The sequence below is a fragment of the Labrus bergylta genome, chromosome 16 (genome assembly GCF_963930695.1).
Source record: "Labrus bergylta chromosome 16, fLabBer1.1, whole genome shotgun sequence".
NCBI classification, from domain to species: Eukaryota; Metazoa; Chordata; class Actinopteri; order Labriformes; family Labridae; genus Labrus; species Labrus bergylta.
In genome coordinates, this window is record NC_089210.1 from 16,270,446 (window position 1) to 16,292,025 (window position 21,580).

A 21,580-nucleotide genomic window follows, 5' to 3' on the forward strand; every position below is an offset into this window, starting at 1 on the left:
ATTAGAGCACAGAGATGGTAGAGGTGGCGTACAGACAGTCTATGGTCGTGCAGCAATCACAGGAAATAAAGGTCACCACCCCCTCCCACTGGCTCCAGGTGAATTCTCCTGATTACATCCTGCTGCGTTCTCACATCAGCTCACTCTGACTTTCTGCAGAATAAATATGAGGAGGCTGGAGGAGAAACTCCGGGTGAAGAGAGAAACATTCAGATGTTTGTGTTCACACATGACGCTCAGCTCGAACACTTCAGGAAGTTTGTGTGTGTGAAAACACTAAAAGTTAAAATAATGTGTAACAACAACAACGATGGAGGAAAAGTCTTTCACACGATCTGACGTCACGGGTTAAAGTCTCTTTTTACTTTTCAGAAATATTTACAGGAAACAGCGTTACACTTTCACAGATGTATCTTTTTCTGAGCTTCTTAAACCTTCAAATCATAAATGAGCTTAAAGTGAAAAAGCTGTCATGGCTGTATTAAGAACATTTAACGCTGAACTAAAACGATTGCATAGGAGAGTTTTTCATTATTGCACTGTCAGAGACACGTTAAAGGTTTGGATATAAAATGAGCGTTTAGAGAAATACGATCGAGTGTTGTTTCTTTAGTGAAGTCAGTTTTAAGAAAGGATCATATTCATGAGTGTTAGTAAAGGAATAAATGTTAGGAGTGTAAACGTTTTTTTAAATGGTCCCAAAGCGGTTCACAGTTCATCAGATTTCATTTTGGTCTCTTGAGAAATTGTTTTTCAGGCCGTGACGGCGAACATAATCATCACGTCTCTCCACCGGGAATCCGTCCGGCGTTACCTGCTGCGTTGGTCCCATCAGCACTCCACGCGGTCCGTATTGGTCTCAGTTTGGGTTCTCTGCTCTTTGGTTTCGACTCACGAGGCGTCTGCAGGCGACGACGCAGCTTCACTGACCCCCTCCTCCAGGATCTCTCTCACCTGGTCCAGACTCTCCGCCTGCCGCACCAACTCCAGCTTCACCTGCAGGTAGATCAAAGATGACGTGAACACAGACTCAACATTTTAATGTCAAATATTTACACCTGACTGCCACATGGGGGATTTAAATAAGAGGCTACTTCATGTAGGGTCGTCATGATGCCAGCATTTAAAGGAGCAGTATGTAACTCTGACCCCTAGTGTTTAAAATGGGTATTGCAGTCTAAATTATAAACATTGTAGAGAGCTGTCTCTTCCCTCCTCTCTAGAGTTGATGGTCACGCAGGTCACCATGTGATGGACACTGAAGCTTCAGTGTTTATCCAGCTCTGCATGGGTCTGTAAACCTTTCTGCGTTCTAACCTCTCTCCATTTTTCAAAAGCATCTCCAATATTGATCCTAGTTTGAGCATGTTTCTGCTCATGGAGCTTATTAGAAACATGCAGAGGCTTTTTAGGTCGGGTACAATCACTTCTATCTGAACCACTTCTCTTGCCCGCTTCCATCACTGCAACACCTGTTGACCTGATAACTGCTCTCATATCTGGCAAACCGAGGGGCGTCCAAAAAGGCCATGTGGTCCAAACAAATCCAGAGCATTCAGGAGCAGAATCTAAAGTTAGAAGGAGGACATACTGGCTGCTGCATTGTTGTCAGAGAAGCCAGCACTTCAACATAGCATTTTTCCTTAATGTCTGATCATATAGTAAGATCACTTTATCATTTCACTCTCTACACATCTTATTTTTTTATTTGTATATTATATGCATTACTCCTTTAATAAAGTAAATATGATGTTGTGGTCTTTCTGATGCTAACTGCTCCTCACCTGCAGAGACTGGGAGAGCTGCACAAAGTCTCTCTGGACCGTCTGACTGGTGTCGACCTGCGAGCGCATACTGATCATCTGACTGCGCAGCTCCAAACACTGCTGCTGCAGAGACGCCTGCACACACACACAACAACAGGTAAAAAAAAAACATGCTAGCTGAGGAGACGTCTAGTGTTTGTGTCAGCTAAAGACGGGTCAACATTTAGGATCAATGAAGCAGAAATATGAACGAGCAGGTTTACTTTGTCGTTGCTGAGGGACTTATTGGTTCCCTGCACATGAGACAGCGCCACCCGCAGGGCCTCGAGTTCGGTGCGACAAGAGAGCAGCTCAGCCTGCAGCTGGTCCTTCTGAGTCTGGATCCTCTCGGTCTCTGTCTTCAGACTGGACAGCTGCACTAAACACACACACACACACACACACACACACACACACACACGATTTAAAACCAAGGCAGCTGTGATTAACACAAAATTGTATTCTCATTTTCTTCCTGTTTTACTCATTTTTTTTAAAAGATGAACTGAAACCAAAGACGATACAAAACTCAAAGCTGAAAGAACTTAACGAGAGTTTGATCCGAACCATGAGGCGTTCACTTACCTTCTAAAACTTCTGATGATAGCAGATCCATTTCAGGCACCGCAGGAAAAAAAGAAAAGAGGAATTTATCAGTGTCAAAATGTCTGTTCAAAAAACTGACCTTAATACACAGAAAAATAAAGGAGGAGGAGAAGAAGGAGACAAAGATGGAGGAGAATCTGCTCCACAGACCGTTCTCCTCGGCCCGGGTGTCCAGTTGCTCCCTCAGGTTGACGATCTCGATGCGGAGTCGCTCCTCACAGTGCGCCCCCTGCAGGTCAACAAGCAGGAGAACGATCACCTGTTATAAAAACCTCCAAACACTTTTTTAATCAGCTGAACTCTAAAATGTTTAAAAAAACAGAAACCATGTTGACATCTTAAACTAACACCAGCTGGTTTAACACATTCAGATCGAGGTCAGCGTCATGTTGACATAAATCAGAGAGTTTGAACTGTGAGCGGACGTTTCCTCCTTAACGTTCTGAGATAAAGAAACAAACTCCTCTCAGGTTTCTGTTCCCCTTGAAGACACATTTAGAAACCAGATGCGGTTACATTATCCACCATCAAACAGATTTCTGAATTTATTAATAAAAGTCTGAACGGTCGTCGTACCTGCAGTGACGCTGTGAAAGACGAGTCTGCTCCTTCCTCCTCCTCCTCCACTTCCTCTCCCTTCAGTCTGGACAGACCGCTGCACATCTTCCTCTGAGAGAGAGACAGCTCTGCCTGGACACACACACACACACACACACACACACACACACACACTCTATCAGGAGTTTTCTGCAAGTGTGAAATCACTATTTGTTGCTTTTTTTTGCACGCCTGAAAAACTGGACATATAAAATGTTCAGCGATCAGAGTTTCTATGCTAAGCTAACCAGCTGTAGCTTCATATCTACTGAGAGATGTGATTTAACTCTCTGTGAGTAAACGTTGTGTCTCACCAGCCGACTCTGCATGGCGCTCTGTGATTGGCTGAAAGATTTCTTGAGATCTTGAAGGAGAGCCTCTGAAGACTGGACCTGAGACTGAAGCATCGACACCTGAACACAAAAAACAAGATTAACGTGTGTGTGTAAAAATAATTAGAATTAATGTATACTTTATTGATCTCGCGAGGGGAAATTAGTTTTTTGTGTGTGTGTGTGTGTGTGTGTGTGTGTGTGTGTGTGTGTGTGTGTGTGTGTGTGTGTGTGTGTGTGTGTGTGTGTGTGTGTGTGTGTGTGTGTGTGTGTGTGTGTGTGTGTGTGTGTGTGTCTCACCTGTTTGTGTGTGTGATTGGTCTGTGTGTCGAGCTCTCTCTCCAGCTCCTCCTTCTCCGCCTGCAGACGGTTCACCTCCTCCCTCAGCTCCGACACCTGCATCACAACACACACTCGTTTATCTTCATGTTCAGGCATTTGAATGGAAAAGGACTAAAGGAAAAGTAATCGAGCACAGAGCATGTGTCTGTAAAGGAGAACAACTCTGCCAGCCCTCAGATGAAATCATTTCTGCTGCCAGACATGAATCCTTACCTGAGCATTGAGTGCGTCCCAGTCTCCGTGTGTGACTAGTCGGTGTCCAGCTGGCGGCAGGTAGATCGCCTCGGGTACCAGCGTTCCCGTGGAGACCAGAGAGTCTGTGTCGTCCTGCGCGTGCATTTTTCTGGGCAGAGAGGGCGTGTCCATCGAGAAGGACGACAGAGACGCCGAGTCGCAGTTCCTCAGCGAAAAATAACCGTCTGACGTCAGCTGTGCCGCTTCCCCCTCCGCCGCCGCCTCCGGCTCGGTCTGCTGGCACCGCCTCCTGTAAGACGAGGACGCCGCTTCGGCCTCCGCCTGGCTGTTTAATGTTTGTGGATCGTTACTGACGGCGTTTTCCTCCGTCCTGCCTTTTCTTCCACTGATCTAGAAGACAAGAGAGGAGAAGTTCATTTTGGTCATCTTACATCGCAGCTCCGGCCTCAGACCTCATAAGACCGCCACGGGTAAACACTGACCGTGATCTGTCCGCTCGCTCTCCTCCACTCCACGGGTTGAGACTGAAGAACAGATATCCTGGCTTCATACTGCGCCGCCGTCTCTGTCAACACATCAGAGTCATCAAAAAGGACAAAAACATTAAACTCTGCAGGCTGATTTATAAAGTGTTGCTGAATTTAAAAACACTCTCTCTCTCTCTCTCTCTCTCTCTCTCTCTCTCTCTCTCTCTCTCTCTCTCTCTCTCTCTCTCTCTCTCTCTCTCTCTCTCTCTCTCTCTCTCTCTCTCTCTCTCTCTCTCTCTCTCTCGTGGGCGTTTGTGAGAGTATCCATTCCTGTTGATATTTTTAAATGTTCACTGAATAAGTTCCTCACATCTCCGCCTCTCTCACTTTGAGCCTCGGCTATTTCCTGCTGAGTTAAAGTCTTCAGTGTTGTGTCTAAGATGTGAGGAATCATTCAGGCTCTGATTTCTTTCTCCTCGTTAGAACGACCAAACATAAACACTCTGAACACGTTCTTATTTAACACACACAAACTAAACTTTCATAAACAAACACACTCACCTCGGAGAGCCTCCTGTAGAGACTGGATCTCTTGATCACATTGTTTTTGCAGCTCTGCCAGTTCCTCCTGTTTGCTCAGCTCGCAGATCGTCGCCACGCCCTGCCAGTGCTCCGCCTGAGCTCGGCACTCAGCTAGCTGGGCCTGAAGGCTCGCCTCTGAAAAGGACAAACAGGTTTCTGTTGTTTTCACTTCATCGTTGTTCACGGATATTTGCAACAGAGAACACATGAATATGAGAAACAATGATGTGACGCTTTTAAAAAGAATCTGAGTCGTTAGCAATCAGAAAACAACCTTTAAACTGAGAGATAAGATGAAAATGTATCTGATAAACGTTGTTCAGAACTGCAGATCTGCGTTTTAAAGCCCTTCAGCATGTTGTTGTATGTTGCACATAAATACTTTAAAAACTGGTCTGACAGTTAAAGTTTGTTTGCATTTTGACATGAATAAAGACGAGTCCTCCAGCTGTTTGACTGTGGCAGGGTCTTCTGACCAGTTGTTTATATTTTCCAGATCACTGGAGGATCAATAAGAATTGTGAACACTATCCATCAGTGAACCATATTACTCAATATGTAAATACACTAAAATGGCTTTGCATCACCACTGTCTGGGCCCAAAGTGCAAAACAAGCACGTAAGAGTGACAAAATATAGAAAATAAATAAGAGGTCCAAGAGGTCCAAAGGGGTGTTTATTTGGGGGTTTAAATAGATCCGGATCCTAGTTTGGATAACGTTGCAGGTGTAACGGTTTAAATTGTGACCATCTTATCAGGTGATTGTCAACCGACAGCGTTTGTTTTTGTCGTAGTTACATCAGATTTTGAAGAGGTTTTTTCGTTGTATTCTCCAATATACACATCTGATATCTGTCGAGTCAAAAACTTTAAGTCACCAGTTAACACGGTCACTTTTTAAACCATAACACCAGGCTAACTAGCGGCTACCAGCGTTCGTTCATTTTTCTTTGGTCAACGAAGCTAACTGGCCGTTAAACAGGCTGAGAGCAGACGGTTAGCTGCTTTATCATCACCTGCTTTCAGTTACAGTAAAGACAAACATTAAAATAACGTAAATAGTTGTCGAAATTCAAGTTGTCAAGAGCTGAGTGTTAGGTGTTAACACGTAACACACACCAATTCCGTTAGGTGCTCTGCATTCACGTCCTGTCAAATAATCGGAACAAAATGGATTCTGTCTGGCGAAACTCACGTTAAGGATCCAATTTGCGTGAAATTCGAGAAAAATATTGTTCCAAATTATTTCAGAAGAACAAACTATGATTCATCACTCTACAAAGTTCATAGTGTTACTATATTATGACTGTAAGCTCGCAAACACACTAAACGTCTATGAAATTCCGAGCATCCCTGGGACACGCAAATGCAGCATTAGCCAAAGTAAGGAGAAGCAACAGGTTACCGTTCATTTTTGACCTGGAATACAAGTTTTTTAGAGTTAATTCAAAGCTAACAACCAATCCCTTTAGTTAGTGAGGTGTGGAGTTTATTAAAGTTTAAGCTCGCTGGTTGTTATTACCTGAATCTCCACTCATCTTCTCCTCACACTGACAGATTCCAGCTGAGACACAGAAACACGTCTATCGACAGAAACCTGAAGTCTAAGTCATGTTTCACTAAAGCTCCAGGTGTGTCCTTTACAGTTCTTTAGGGCAGGAATTATCAGTTCAGTGTCAGCCTCAGGAAACAACTTTCCCCGGTGTAAGCCTGCGGAAATGACGTCAGCCTCCTTCCTGTTCCAGCCTGCCTTTCCCTCTGAGCGGTCAGTTTAGTTTGACCGCTTTAGAGAAGGAAAACTGAAAGAAAAAGTTGTCAGAAGTCTTCCTTTTATTGTTTCTTCACTGGCAGACTCACCCCTATCATTAAGTACACATCATGGCCACTGTTTAGTGACTCACAGAGGTCCCTAAACCACAGTTTGAGCCACTTTCTTCTCTGTTTATCACACAAACAATTCCAATAACAATATTTACATGTATTTATTTGTGTATTATGTAAATGTATAAATTCTGCCAAGTGAATACAGTTCATGAGATTAAAGGCAAGGCAGTTAAATGTGTAAAATTTCGGTTAATATATTGTTTAAAAAAGAAGAACAGCGCCCTCTTGTGGAGGGATGCAAGTATTTAGAAATATTTTACGTTTGCTCGTCAAAGACCCGACTGTACAAGATTTACAGTTTCCTGTGTTTCCAATAAGAACAGCACATGATCTGCTCACACTAAACCTGCAGACGTGAGATGATGATGTTGCACATTTTGAGACATTTATTTATCTAAGATTACAGCAGAGTCTTCAAGTTTCACTCTGTGTTTCTGTTTCTCTATTCACGGATGATTTGACTATTTTCAGCTCTTATTCTCTTACAGGCATCTGTTCGATTCTCATCGAGATATCTGATATGTAGAGAGGCCTCTCCATTCTCCATTCTCCATGTGCAGTGAGACAGAGTGGTCTGTGCAGGGGAGGATTTGAGACGTTTGAGGACTAATCCACAAACAGGAAGTTCTTTATCCTGGAATGCAGATATAAACAGTATCCTAAAAGATGACTTAATACTACAAATATGAGCTAGTATATTTTAAAAATCTTGAATTGATCCATCCTGCAGTGAGTGAACGTGATCAGATCAGTCAGACAGAAATAGAAGCAGAAAACATGACTCAGAATTTTATAAATAAATTAACGACTTGGCGTTGCAACATCTGACAAAGTGTCTCAAAATCCAACAGAAGACCAGGACGGGTTCTACGAGGGGACCAGAGGATGCATTGCACCCTCATTTGGAATTTCTGTGACCAGTCTGTCCACTGGAGGCCACATGCCCTAAACACCTACAATGTTTTTCATTGCTGTTGCCGGTCCCTGTAGCTGCCTGCACCCCCTTGAAATCTCAGATGCACCCAGCCGTTTGCAGAGTTCCTGAACGATCTGCATCATCACTGAGCGTAAAGAAGACACTTTAACATGAGGAGGTTCAGGTGAGTATACAGAGTCGTTAACCTCAGGTGAGGGGTTTGCAGAAGCGGACGATGAATCTGAAGAGTAAATCAAACTTGGTCGCTCGTGTATGAAACTTTTTTTTATTGAAGTTTATTGTTAATAAAACATGGTCACATCGTGGAGCAGGAAAGTAGAAAAAGATTTCACTGATAAAACGTTGAACTCCTTCAGGCTGATGAATATTCTACACGTTAGCTAACACGCAGACATTCATGATGGTTATCTGGATTAAATACCAAAAAACTGCAGCGTCGTGATTCAGAGCTCATCTGTAGAAAACGCTGGTGAAGTCTTCAAACTCTCCCAAAGTGAGTCGCACGCCCCTTTAACCAAAATACAGTTTCTCTGATGAAGAAATATAAATATGTTTGTCAAGTTTTAAACAGTTTGAAGTGGTTTGAGTCTGTGGTTCTTAGAGAGGAGGAGAGGCACGGAGGACGATCAGTAACTAAAGCTGTTTCTCAGGACAGACGTGTTAATGTAGTGGGTTCAGGAGTCATCACAGAGGGTTTGACTACGACTGTGCGTACAGAGCTGTGATCCTACAGGATGGAAGTGCTGAGAGTGTTTGTCTACGTGGTCACAGGTCCATGTCGTGGTCGCTGACGCTCTGACGCAGATATTCTTCATACAGCTTCTTCTACAGGAGAGAAGAGAGAGACGACTCAGGGTGAGCATCATGTTCACAAACATCTCAAAACTATAAAAGCTGCAGGGGGGGAAATGCATTCAACTACTACGACGGAGGATCAGGGCCACGTTAAAAAAAAAAAAAAATACATTTCAAGATTAAAGTCGGAAATTTACAACTTTATTCTCGTAAATTTACGACTTTATTCTCGTAAATTTACGACTTTAATCTCATAAATTTACAACTTTATTCTCGTAAATTTACGACCTTAAAGTCGCAAACTTTTATCTCGTAAATTAAAAAAATATTATATTTTTTAACGTGGCCCTAATCCTCCGTCGTAAACTACAACCTGTCAACTAAAAATCAAATCAGTGTTTACACACAAACTAATTTTTATAACAGATTCAAAAAGTTAAAGAAGCCAAACGGCCTCTACATCTTCAAATGTGTCCACTCAAGTCTCACAAACCTTTTTAGTCTTGACCACCTCTTGAACGTACTCCAGCTTCTCCTGCAGCTGCCTCTTCTGTTTCCCCGTCAGCGTCGGCTGCGTCCTGCAGAGAATCAAAGGGAAAGGCTTCAGAGGTCCAGAATGATTTGTTTATGTAAAAACAATCAGCAGCGGAGAGGATCGTTTACAGAGTCACCGCGAGTCTCTTTAAGTGAACATGTGAACCCCTGAACATGACATCAGAGGAGAACTGGCGCCAGATCGGCGGCTTGTACCTGAAGGAGAAGCGTGCGATGATGAGCAGTAGGAAGGAGAGGAGGACGAGTCCACCGACGCCGTACAGCTGCTGCTCGGCGGAGAACGAGTCGAACATTTTGACCACCGGAGCCTGAAGGTCAGAAACACATTCACTGCTCCACATGTTGATAAAACAGAACGAACACATTAATGAATGTTTGACTCGCCCGATCGCTCACCAGGTAGAGAGAGAGCATCTCCTTGCCCTGACCACCCAGGACCATCTCCAGCAGCTCCTCGGACAGAGAGCCCAGAACCAGTAAGGCCATCAGAGCCAGAGGAACGCAGAAGCCCAGCAGAGTCAGGAAGCAGGTTTTACAGCGAGCCCGTCTGTTCCCAGCACTCGTCTGCCTGTGAGAGATGACAGGCGGGGTTTATTCTCTGAGGGGATCTCCCCCTGATGCTCCTCTAGTCCGCACTGGATTAGTTTGATACTCACAAAGAAACGAGCCAATGAAACGTCTCATCTCATATTTTACCAAACAAAGAAAAAATATCAGATTATGGTCCTGGTCTGGTCTCTGTCTCAATCCCTAAATGTCTTGGTCTTGATTCTGTCTCAGTCTCGCCCTGCCTTGGTCTTGTCTCACTCCCTAAGTTTCTCGGTCTTGTCTCCAGCAGAACTCCAAATTACAGATAAATATCTGACGATGTGACAGAGGACTGGGAGACTCGAGCTCAGCAGAGACAAAAAGCTGCAGCCTGACAAAGACAACAACGCTCCTCACACACCGGACTGAGAGGTTCATTGTCCAATCTGCACCTGGATTTCATTTGTGTGTGTTACCTGTCGTTTAAGAGTGTGTCTGTGATGGCCTCACTGATGACCTCACAGTCCTTCTCCAGAGAGTTCAGGGTGTTCTGGACCGTCTGGTTGATGGTTTTCTCGATGGAGCGGCAAACCTCCTCGATCTGGTTCACGCAGCGACTCGGCTGCGAATAGGAAACAAAGAGACGGAATAAATAGAAAAGAATGAGAACGATTGAAAGGAGCAGAGGAGAGAGGAAACGCACCATCGCAGAGAAACAGAATAAAAGTGAAACTCTCACCTTGTTGGGATTTGGGACGTAGATGGTCGGCATGTCAAAACCACATTTGTTAAGTCCCGGCCGTTTGCAGAGCTCCTGAACGATCTGCATCATCACTCTCTGAGAGGCAGCAGAGAGAGAACAGAAGACAATTTAACCCTACAGAGTCATTAACCTCAGGCGAGGGAGGAGAGGATCTATCGTCCTCTGAATGTGTACCTGTCTGTCACTCTCTCCGCCGGCCTCGTCCGCTTTGCTCAGGTAAAATCTCAGTCGATCTCCGTGTTTGTCGTTCAGACTCTCCACGATGTTGAGCGTTCGCTTACACAGAGCCTGACCCATGGGGTCAAAGAAGACCAGGATCAGGTCACAGAGATCCCCTGAGAGACGGAGAGCAGAGAGCCATCGTCACCATGAGACGATCATTAATCATGATTCTGATTTGGAAAATCTTTGAACTGATGTTTATTTGTTGAGCTGCCGACATCGAGTACACCCAACGACTGATTCAGAGAAGAGGGTTTTTATTGTGCAGATGAAGCTTAACAAACTCTGACTTGTTTTCATTGTGAAACATGAGAGGAAATGTTGCATTGTGGGAGTCTGACATCAAAAGGTCACATCAGTATTTGAATCGTCACTGACACTCCCGATCGGTGCATCTCTAGTACCGTCTATGAAGCTTCAGGATGAGCGTGGACAGATCAGTGATGTGTTTGGTTTTCAGTTTTGTTCGTATTAGGATTTCCAAAAAACTCCTTTTAATTTAGAAATCTACTTCATTTGAGCTTTATCAACATTTGTAAGATTAAAGATGTCAGCGTGCAACAGTAACATTAAATATGAGCTGAAGGTCAAAGACACCTTACTGGACCGTTTTAAACTACAGCACACGAGGTCAGTCTGAGGAAACTCACCCAGCCACAGGATGACGTCGTCCACGTCAAACGGATACTTCATGTCTCCGTCCACCAAACCTGGAGAATCCACAAAGGTCACCAGGCTGAAGCGTTTCTGTCTGGACGTGCAGATTTCTGTGCTCAGATACTCGGAGACACCTGGAGATCGTTCCAGAGAGGTCGGGTTAGTGTGATGACAAACATCCAGGAGAGCCGACAGTTTGACCTTTAACCTTTCATCATTCTTTGACGACCGTCACATCAACAACAGCACCGGATAAACGTTTGATGAATCCAAACATTTAGACGATGTGAGAGTGGAGAGACAGAGTGAGTCAAAGAACGAGGAAGGATCGAGCCACCGGCTGAATTCTCACCTTTGAATGCTTGCAGCGGTTTGAAGTGCGGGTAAAGATGGAGGGTGGCGTTCCCCTAAAAACACACAGAATCAGATCAGTCTGAGGTATTTTACTGAACACAGAAACAGATCTTTAAAAGAGACTGAAATCACAAATCAAAATAAAGACAACCGACGTAAGAAACCAACCTTTGGAATAACATTGAAAACTATTTATTTTGCAAGCTAGAGAATGAAAACTAGAACTTTTCGTCCTGGAAACACACACACATTCACCCGTCATGTGGTTTTAGACTCACTGTGAGAGATTCTCTCTTGCGGCCGTTTGTAACAAAGTTGAAGCCCTGGGTCTCGATGGCTACTCCGGTGCGCTGGATGTGCTCTTCAACATACCTGACAAAAAATACAGCAGAAGCAAAGCATCGTCAGAGGAGGAAATATTTGTTTATTGACAGTTCAGTCACTGCCACAATATTATCAATGAATAACTTTACAATGAAAAACAAAAGCAAGCTGGACGGTACACCTGTTAAACCTTTATCTTCTACTTTACTGTTAGTATTATCTCATGATCTCTCTGCAAATGCTGTCTCAATTCCATGCATAGTTAACTTTTGTACTTGTATATACCCCCTCTTTTTATTTATCTAATCTATTCTGTTTAATGTGTATTTTGAGCTTACTCGTCTGTGCTGCTGCAACGCCCGAATTTCCCCTCTGGGGATCAATAAAGTATTATCCTATCCTATGATGGATTAGCTGGCCTTGCCATCTGTGACATACTTCTGTAAAAATAAACACATACCAGTTGATGAAGGAGCTCTTCCCAGCCGAGTGGTTTCCCATCAGCAACACAGTGATTTTCTTCCTGGGCGGCAGCAACTTCACGCCAACGGATTCAGCTACTGTGATCAGCCCTGAGTAAACAAAGGTCACGGTCAGCTTACTCAACGATGACACATTCATAGATGGTGATGTTGTTTTTGTCCAAAGGTGGAGCCATCAAAGAGCTGTGGCACCGGCTGCAGGACTCAGGTAACATAGTCGAGATCAAGATTTCTAAAGTAGCATGAGAAGCAGCACAAATATTTCCTGTGGGAGAGTTTATCTGCAGGAGGATAAAATCTGGGAATGCATCAGAAAAACAGAGAAACACTTGATAGGAATCCAGAACGAATTCCTGAGAGACTTTCATGGCAAGTCTCCGTACATTTTTGACATTTCTACTTAAATAGAGTTGTTTCAAGACCTCTATAAGACCTCTCTTGATAACATGCCTGTCTTCCATTCTTAATGTTTTACACAACACCTGTGTTTGCCCCATGCCCAGGCCTCCATCCAGCAAGTTACATGTTCACATGCTGAGTGAGGAATCAGTGTTTGAATACATTACAGGTGATGTTTGTTTAATGCTATAATTTTAGACTTTTACGATGTATCTATTACAAAAGCTTATATCGCAATAATGATAAAATCGCGACTAATTGCGAGGCCCTAGTTGTAACCATCGGTTGCTGTCCACATGGAGTTATCTTAATTAGTTTTTAAAACTCAAATAAAACACATTTAACTTAAATTAAGACTTAAAACTAATGAACACGTCAGAACGCCTGACGCTCCGAGGAGCACTTGAATGCAGCATATCGCTCGTCTCAGAGACTGCTCCGAAATTGACTTCATTGGGAGCTTTACAAGAAAAAATCCTTGTGACTCTGTTGTAACATCATGATATAATTACTCTCTTTGTACTGTATGCCACACCTGTACACGACTAACCTGACTAGCTTTGACTTTAGCATAAAATATTTATTGGTAAGCTAGCTAACGGTTAGCCGCTGACGTCCCCTAACGTAAGAAATTAGCTAGCTGACGCCGGTCCGCGATAAAAGCCGAATATGATGACTTTATCATCAACAGGTGGATGTTGGAGCTAATTCCAGAGAGGACTGAGAGAAGTAAACTATTTGACAGGCGACTCACCGCTGTCTGGATCCGTGTACAGCTGATGACAGTCCCGCAAGATGCGCTCGTCGCAGGACACACCACCTGTTATCGAGTCTGCGTTTGCAGCACTTCGGCTCTTTATTTTCCCAGACATTTTAAAGAAAGAAAGAAAAGGTTTTAAACTTATGCGGACACTTGTTGAAGCACCCGAAGCCGAGGACTCTCTGAACTATCTGTGCGGGACAAAGCCGGCTCGCCTTGTTTGAATCGCCCCGGTCCGTTTGAGACGTAGCTCGGCCACGTCGTCAGCTTGAGCGGATTTGTGTCGCAGAGGCTTCTGGGTGATGTAGTTTTCCTGGAGATTAGATGTCAAACATGCAGCATACAATATCCGCATTTATTTTCAGCCATGCATCCAAACTCAGTGTTTGAAGGGATGACTGATAACTTACTATTTTTATTATCATTTATTCTTATCTGCTCACATCAAATTCAAAACTCTGCTGCTCAGCTCCTCCTTACTTAAACTCTCTGATCCAGGTCTACTATCCCTCCAGCCCACTGTCCAATGAAAGGCGTCTCATACAACATTCACAACAAGGCTCTAACTAGTTTCTAACTAGACTCCTCTCCTCTGTCGCATTGGAACAAACTACCAAACTCCATTTGATCTGCAGAGTCCCTTTGCACCTTTAAGTAAAAGCTAAAGACCCAGCTCTTTATGAACACCTGCGACCTTAATGATGATGATTATGATGACTGTCAATGTTGTGCTCTGCCTCTGGTCACTTCCTTTCAGCACCTGTGTGTCTGATGGGACTTAAAGCTGTTTGTTTACTCTTCCTGGCGTTGTTTCCTCCTCTCTACATCCTCGCTTGTGTTGTACTAACTCTCTGATGTTTGTCAGTTTGGATGAAAGCGTATGCTCAGTGAGTTGTAGAATTTATCTTCTACAAAGCTGACTTAAAGATTCAATTTCTTTTAGAATTTTTACTTTTCATAGTTAATTACTTTGTTCCGTCTGTCTGCTTGTGGTCGGTTCATTTTAATTTTTTACATTTTCAAGATAAAACATCTCAGTTCAATTCAAGAACTTACAAGTACAAATGGTCTAAAGCTCTGTGTTAACATTTCAAGATTCAAGTTTTTTATGTGACTGAATCAGCTGATAAGATGCTTAAAAAAAATGAACACAACTTATTAACAAATATGACAACACAAATCTTGTGGATCACTTCCAAGACACAGGTTTATTTCATGAGGAAAACTGCACAAATCAAGTCAAGGATTCACAAAGATTTACAATTTCAAATGGGTTAGATGATTTCAAAACACATGAAATCCTTTCAGTGCAAGTTTAGACATCGTTGATTTCTTCATATGATTACATCTACAGACGTTTCAGTGCGATCAGCTAAACTAAAATTTAAAAAAAAAAAGTGATCACTCATCCTTCCATTTGATTATTCTTGTCTTGCACCAACCACAAAAATCATACCATAAATAATACAGTGAAATCAATATTTTGAAGGCACTTTTTAGAGGAGATGTTGTTGTATGGAAGAATGAATCATCTAAGGAAACATGAGAGGAAACACTCTCCCTTCCTGCAACATCAAACCACTGCTCTCTCTGTTAATGCATCAGTGAGGAGCTGGGAGAGTGGACTGGGAGAAGTGGTTCTCAAACAGGGCTGGATTAATCTGCATGTGCCTGAAGATTTCAAGCATTATGTTTTATTAATGTCGTATGATGAAGTAAGAATCGTAAAGCTTCTGCAGCTGATACGTTAATGCAGATAATAATCATGTGATTCTGCAAAGTGTCGATGCCCGAGCAGCTGAGGAGGGAAATAAAGGACATGAGGTTCCTTCTGTTTTAGAGATTATTCATTTTAGAGTTAATTTAAAGGTCACATATTCTCCTCCTAAGAGCTGAGCGTCAGTTAGCTGCAGTTAGCTTTGCACACAGCCGACAGAAACGTCCTTCAGAGACACTCTGACATTGTGAGGACATCTCAGAGCCGACACTGATCAACTCTTTCACAACAGGGATCACACTTCAGCTAAACTTCCTCTCTGCCCCTTATCTCATAAGAATACTTCAAGTGGTCCAGCTTTGGTTTTGGTTTTTGGCTTCCTCTTGCTGACGGATGTGTCCGTGTGTAAGTGTCTGAATCATAAACGCTAATAGATTCAAGCTTCTCTCTTCATCACACAGTCTGCCCCGCAGTGAGATGACACAAACTGACGCAGGAGTTGTTGCACAAACGGGCTGTTCGGTGTGAAACAGCCTCTTCCTCAACCGTCTGTTAACACTTTCCAACATGTTTGTTGTCGAGGCCTCAGCCTGTCTGAGAGTCACGGCTCTGCGTGTTGGGATCAAAGTGAGTCTCGACTGTTTTTTAAAATCTGATCGGCCCTCCTTCTTCACACTTGAATTAGATTAGTATTTGTTGTGTTCTGCAGCTCTTTGTGTTTGTTCTTACGTGATCACATGGGGTTAATGTCAACCTTGTTAATACTTGAATATATTTGCATAATTTGAAATCATTTGAAGATCTCTGTCTTTGAGTTTAGTGTGACAATCGGCGCCATAGTGAACCTTAAAGTGTCGTCGTAAGAAAGATTCTTATTTAAGGGAATTTAATGTACACACATGCACGCACGCATCAAACTAATGTGATGCATATACAGCGAGGCTTCCCATGATTATTATGTTTTAAGTAAGTGAGGGTCAGGCATGCTAACTGCAAAGCATTCTGGGAAATAAGTTTTAAATGTTTCCTTCATCGTTATGTCGGTGTGTTTTAGAGTTCGTGGTCCTCGGTTACCAGTGAGCTTTTCTCTCCTTGGCAACCAGCTCCAGGAAACGGGAATGACTCGCGTAGAACGGCACGGACGAGTCCACATCGACCCACTTCACCTGACCCGCGTCATCGCCGGCCTGCAGAGGCAACCCGCTCACGCTGTCTCCTGGGATTAGAGAGAGAGATCTGTTATAGACCTTTAATGAGGCTGTACACAGAGCTTTACTATAGGATGAACTTTATACTTAAAGGCTTTATATGTGATTTTTTGATCCAGCAGATGTCGCCCTTGAGCACCAGCATGAAACCAAAACAACTCGCGCTGCATTGTTGTGTTAGCATGCTAATGCTAGCGATCTTTATTATGCTCGTATCTTCACTGCATGTAAATTTACCTGAAATGAGCGTGATCTAGAAACACAGTTAAGCAGTGAGTACAGTATGTTATTCTTCTTTTCTCTAGTCCCTCAATTAAACAACTTTTATACGTGAGGGGAGGAGTCAGCCGGCTGTCCTGACGATGTAAACAAACTGAAGATAGGACTCTGAAAACTCTGGAAACATCACAGACAGTGGGACTCGGGTGTTACACCCATTGTAGACAGTCATGACTCACAGAGTTATTTTCAGAGGATATACTTGATTTCTACATTTAAGTGTGAAAAATCACATAGAAAGCCTTTAAGAGCAGATATTAAATGTTACTGATACCCGATTCATCGTGGAAGTTGACGGCGACGGTCTCCATCCAGGCGTTGTCGGTGTTTCTTGGATCGTCCACGTAACCTTTATAAACCTGGAAGATGTGAGGAGATTGGAGTTCTACAAACAGACGCTCTCACTGATTGAAACGTGACAGAAGTGAACAGAGAGGGTGTGTCGGGGTGTTGAACCTGCAATCCTGATGATTTGAAGAGTTTGGTGATGCGTTCGTGGACCTTCGCCCTCTCAGACGGCGGCAGGGTCAGCGAGTTCAAAGCTTCCTCTGAGAACTCCCTCTGCAGCGTGAGAGACACCTGCTCGCCCGGGTCTACCATCCCCTACAACACGAGCACGGGGACACGTTTAAGGGACGGGACAACGACATCTTTAATACTGAAAACAAATCAGTGCCTCGGCTGCGTTTCCAGGAACTTCAAGTCTTTCTTTTCAAGCTTCTCCCAGCTTGTTCTCGTCTTTTGTTTTCACCGGGGACTAGAGAACTAACAAGAGCTGTCAGAAGCCACTACGTCCTTTAAACCTAAGAACGTCTCTAAGTGTTCAGTTCTGCTCGACTGTGTGAACTCTAAACGCCTGAAAACGTTCTCCAGCTGAACACAGATAAAACTATCATCGCTGCTCCTGAGTGTTTTGTACCTGAGGTTAAACCTGCCCGCCTTAATCTCGGTGTCCAACTTGGTCAGACTTTGAGCCAGCAGTTTGGTCCGCTCCTCTTTTTACCATCTGAGACACATATTGAAACTCCAGAGCTGAGATAGAAACGATTATTCACACCTTTGTTTCATCAACACTTGACGACTGTGATTCTCTGTTTACACGTCTCCACGATCCGACTACAACTGGTCCAACATGCTGCTGCTAAGCTGCTAACAAAACCTCCTAAAAGGTCTCATGTTACTCCAATCCTTCCAGATAATTTTCATGCTGCATGGTGAAGCGACACCAGCAGGACTCTGAGCTCCTCTGACCGGGCTCTGCTGCTTGTTTCCTCGCCGTAGACTTCAAACTGAAGGAGACTTTTTTGCCTTTCAGTTTGTTTGCTCCTAAACTTTGGAGCCGTCTCCCCCTGGACCCGTTTGTTTAGACGAGCCTTTCTTTGAACTGTCTGTGAATGCTGAACTGTTCTTTATGCGTTACATTAACGCCCACTGGACTTTAAAAATGTATCTTCCTTACATGCACTCTGTGAGTAGTTACACACACTAAGATTTTTTGTCATAGTCCACTGCACAGCTCCTACATTACACCTTTTGTTCCTTTTTGTTTTTTGTTTTATATTTTACATTTTTTAATTCTATTTTATATATTGTAATAGCTTCTTATACTGTATTATTTAAGTTGTTGATAGTTCTGCTTTATTTCCTTGTTAATTGTTCAGCACCAATACACCAAGTCAAATTCCTTGTATGTGTAAATGTACTTGGCAATAAACCCGATCCTGATTCTGATTTTGATTCAGATTCTTATTCTGTTACCATGTAATGGTTTAATAATCCTTTACTGGGCTCGACTCTACTCCCCCATGACCTGGGACTTTTTGGGGCCAAAATAACTTCCCCTGGAATCGATCCAGACTTTGGACCCTGCTGTGGAAACCATCCGAGGTCTCGGGGAAGGATCAAGCTGTGGGAACGCCGCTCTCGTTGTCCCTGATCAGACTTAAACAGCGCTGATCATATCATGGATAAGATGATAATAATCAAGAGTGGAATAACGACCGGACTGTGAAGGACAGTGGAGAGTCAGCAGATCTCATCAATAAAGACGTGATTAAAGACGTGAAGTGTCCTACCCCAGGAATAGCCCACTCCCCGCAGTCTTTCCTCTTGATGGAGACAAACTGCAGGATCGGACGTTTGGAGACCGGGTGATTCATCTTCGCTCCTTTGGCATCGACCTTCCATCTTCAGGAGAGAAGTGATCAAAATCAATAAAAAGCAGGCATTTGAATCCTTCTTTCTGTAGTTTGATTAAGGAGTGAACATTTAGTCTGCATGTTACCGAATGATACCGAGGAGTAAAGTAAAAGAAAAAGTGACCTGGTGACGATGGGATCTGCTGCGTGATTGGGTCCCCATCGTCCCAACAAACCTCTCCCGGTCACGCCCGTACGACCACGAGGATTTCTACACAAATAAAACATTAAATTAGTGGAAATCTTTGCAATGAAAAAGACGAATCAAGAGGAGGACTCTTTGCTAGGGAGAGGAGGGAGGAGGAGGACACTGCCTTCTTGTGACTCTTTGGACAATAATGGACTTTGAACTACGTACATGAGGACTACTTTCGAGCTAACATGCTAAGCTAAACTGCGTCAATATATGTTGTGGAAATTGACTAAATGAAAAGTTTGGGGTGAACGTCTCCCTGTACAAACTTACAGCGGCTTCCCCTTTTCAGTTTTGTAGTTCCCCTCAAAGCTCGTCCGGTCCACGCCTCCGTCCACCACGTTGAACTGTGGAGAGAAAGAGCTGCAAGACGAGCAGACGAGGGCATGAATAAACCTCATGACCTCTGACCTCTGATCATAAACAGCTGAACCCACAAGAATGACACAAATATGTACAGATGCTAATGATTCCAAAAAGCATCTCTGGAAAACTCCATAAAGGCTTCACCTTACTGAACACAAAAACAACAAGTGAGACAGCGTTCAACCCTCTCACAAAACAGGACATGTCACAGCAGTCAGAAATAAAAACATATTTTGCTTTAATGTAGAATTTTGTTTTTCACCCGATTTCAGGATCCGCCCATGCCGGCTTCTTCACCACCGAGGGGTCGGTGTGGTCGACTGCTTTATACTGCGGCAAGCTCTGACTCCAGTCCACCTTATCATCGGGGACCAGGAAGCGCTTGAGTTTGGACCCTGGGTAGAGGGGGCACCTGGACTTCACGTGAGGCGCTGCTGAGGATGGCATCGTCCTGACACCGGTGGTGTAGAGGTGACAGAGGCCGGACGTGATGGGTCTGATGGTCTGACTGGTTCTCAAAGGATACGAAGAGGAGCAGGAGAGCGTGGACCTGCGGGAGGAGAAACATGACACATGTGGATCAGAGAGGAAGCATCGCTCTGCTCCTCCTGCAGCTCGGGGCCAGACAACACCCATGAGTGAACTCCCTACACTCCAGGCTCTTCAGCTTATTATGGAAACCTTCCAGCATGAGTCCTCTGTCATACACTGTCAATAAATATATGTTCAACAGGACACAAAACACCTCACATCTCGTCTCTGAGCAGAACAATCACATCATGACAGGATTAGCTGCTATAGGACACTGATGTGTTGTGTCAGTGAAATTAAATCCATGCATGACTATTTGTTGACATTATATATCTTAATAATACAACATTAAATATAATTCAAATACTAAATAATTTCTCCTGGGAGTCCCGTTCATGCACAGTAAAATAATATCAAACAGTGGGCTAACAGAAACGTGTATTTTAATATTAGCTCTGTCAGAAAAAAGCTACAGCAACATAAAACTATTCCTGCTTCCCATGTCAGTGTGAGCTTTCAGCCCGACACTCCTTATAACTACATATCTCGTGGCTTGTTAAACCGTAATATTTAACAAACGTTACAGTCCGTACCTGAGTCCCGGGGAGCTGACGGTGAACGGGAGTCCGAGGAGAGTGAGAGCGAGACGAATCCGGCCGATCCAGTGTCTTTGCAGGACAAAATTAACCATTACCTCCGAGAAATCAATCAATATCGAGCTACCACAACATGCAGCACAGTATCCAGGAAGTGCACCGCCCGGCGCGATGACGTCCGCAGAGGGGTGTGGTCACGGCAGTCGCACTCGTTTCCATGGTGATAAGTTTCCACTGTTTTGCTGTGATTTACCCTCACCTTGAGTCGGTTCTAGTTGATTCATATTAAATTAAATATATTAAACTTCAATGTGAAATGGTTTGAATATTAATACTGTATAATTATTATCTTTATCTTATTAAAAACCACAAAAAACACTCGCAAACTCTTTTAAATGCTACATTACAAACTCGATTTCATTGAATACGAAGCCATTTTGTGTTGTTACAGTGGGGGCTGGGAAGTGCAAAATAAAATTAAAGTGGGAATGAGTTTTTGCAAAGCTTGACACAAATTTACATTTTGGAAAACATTTTTACATTTTATGAAACCAAATTACAAAATAAAAACTATTTTACATTTTAGAAAACAAGTTTACAAGATGTGAAACACTTTTTCCAGCACTGACACAAATTTGTGATTGTGTTTTGCTTTTGTAATTTAGTTTCTTAAAGGAAGAATGTGCAACATGTTACACATAAATATATTAGAAGTCAAGTATATGTGTAAATGTGTCTCTGAGTCCTGACTGTCTACAATGAGGGAGAAGCTCGAGTCCCGCTGGCTGTGTTGTTGTCAGAGCCGTGTTTACATGGATGGGGGCGGCCGGCTCCTCCCCTTGTGTGTAAAAGCTGTTTTAGTCAAGGACTAGAAAGAAGAAAAAGAACATACTCACTGATTATTT

The 21,580-nt window shown here is 43.3% G+C and overlaps 3 protein-coding genes across 3 annotated transcripts; all 3 read right to left on the reverse strand.

Annotated features, from left to right (window-relative positions):
* Positions 1–341: 341 nt before the first annotated feature.
* rabep2 (rabaptin, RAB GTPase binding effector protein 2) lies at positions 342–6,647 on the reverse strand. The gene is made up of 12 exons (XM_020653227.3): positions 6,450–6,647; positions 4,906–5,061; positions 4,360–4,442; positions 3,896–4,267; positions 3,641–3,736; positions 3,323–3,421; positions 2,988–3,101; positions 2,562–2,640; positions 2,391–2,402; positions 2,030–2,184; positions 1,785–1,901; positions 342–996 (listed from the first exon to the last, which is right to left on the reverse strand). Exons 1-12 carry the CDS (start codon positions 6,463–6,465, stop codon positions 892–894), a joined length of 1,404 nt encoding a protein of 467 aa, XP_020508883.2. The 5' UTR covers positions 6,466–6,647; the 3' UTR covers positions 342–891.
* A 1,350-nt stretch (positions 6,648–7,997) lies between these two features.
* On the reverse strand, positions 7,998–13,852 carry si:ch211-11k18.4 (uncharacterized). Its single transcript, XM_065964514.1, has 12 exons — positions 13,582–13,852; positions 12,407–12,518; positions 11,901–11,994; positions 11,621–11,675; positions 11,262–11,402; positions 10,564–10,724; positions 10,366–10,464; positions 10,103–10,248; positions 9,495–9,666; positions 9,294–9,406; positions 9,037–9,121; positions 7,998–8,573 (listed from the first exon to the last, which is right to left on the reverse strand). Exons 1-12 carry the CDS (start codon positions 13,697–13,699, stop codon positions 8,514–8,516), a joined length of 1,356 nt encoding a protein of 451 aa, XP_065820586.1. The 5' UTR covers positions 13,700–13,852; the 3' UTR covers positions 7,998–8,513.
* Positions 13,853–14,776: 924 nt separating this feature from the next.
* On the reverse strand, positions 14,777–20,851 carry nudt9 (nudix (nucleoside diphosphate linked moiety X)-type motif 9). The gene is made up of 8 exons (XM_065965085.1): positions 20,673–20,851; positions 19,811–20,098; positions 19,456–19,545; positions 19,114–19,200; positions 18,867–18,978; positions 17,248–17,394; positions 17,066–17,150; positions 14,777–16,520 (listed from the first exon to the last, which is right to left on the reverse strand). The coding sequence occupies exons 1-8, from the start codon at positions 20,768–20,770 to the stop codon at positions 16,375–16,377; spliced, it is 1,053 nt and encodes a 350-aa protein (XP_065821157.1). The 5' UTR covers positions 20,771–20,851; the 3' UTR covers positions 14,777–16,374.
* Between the last annotated feature and the right edge of the window lie 729 nt (positions 20,852–21,580).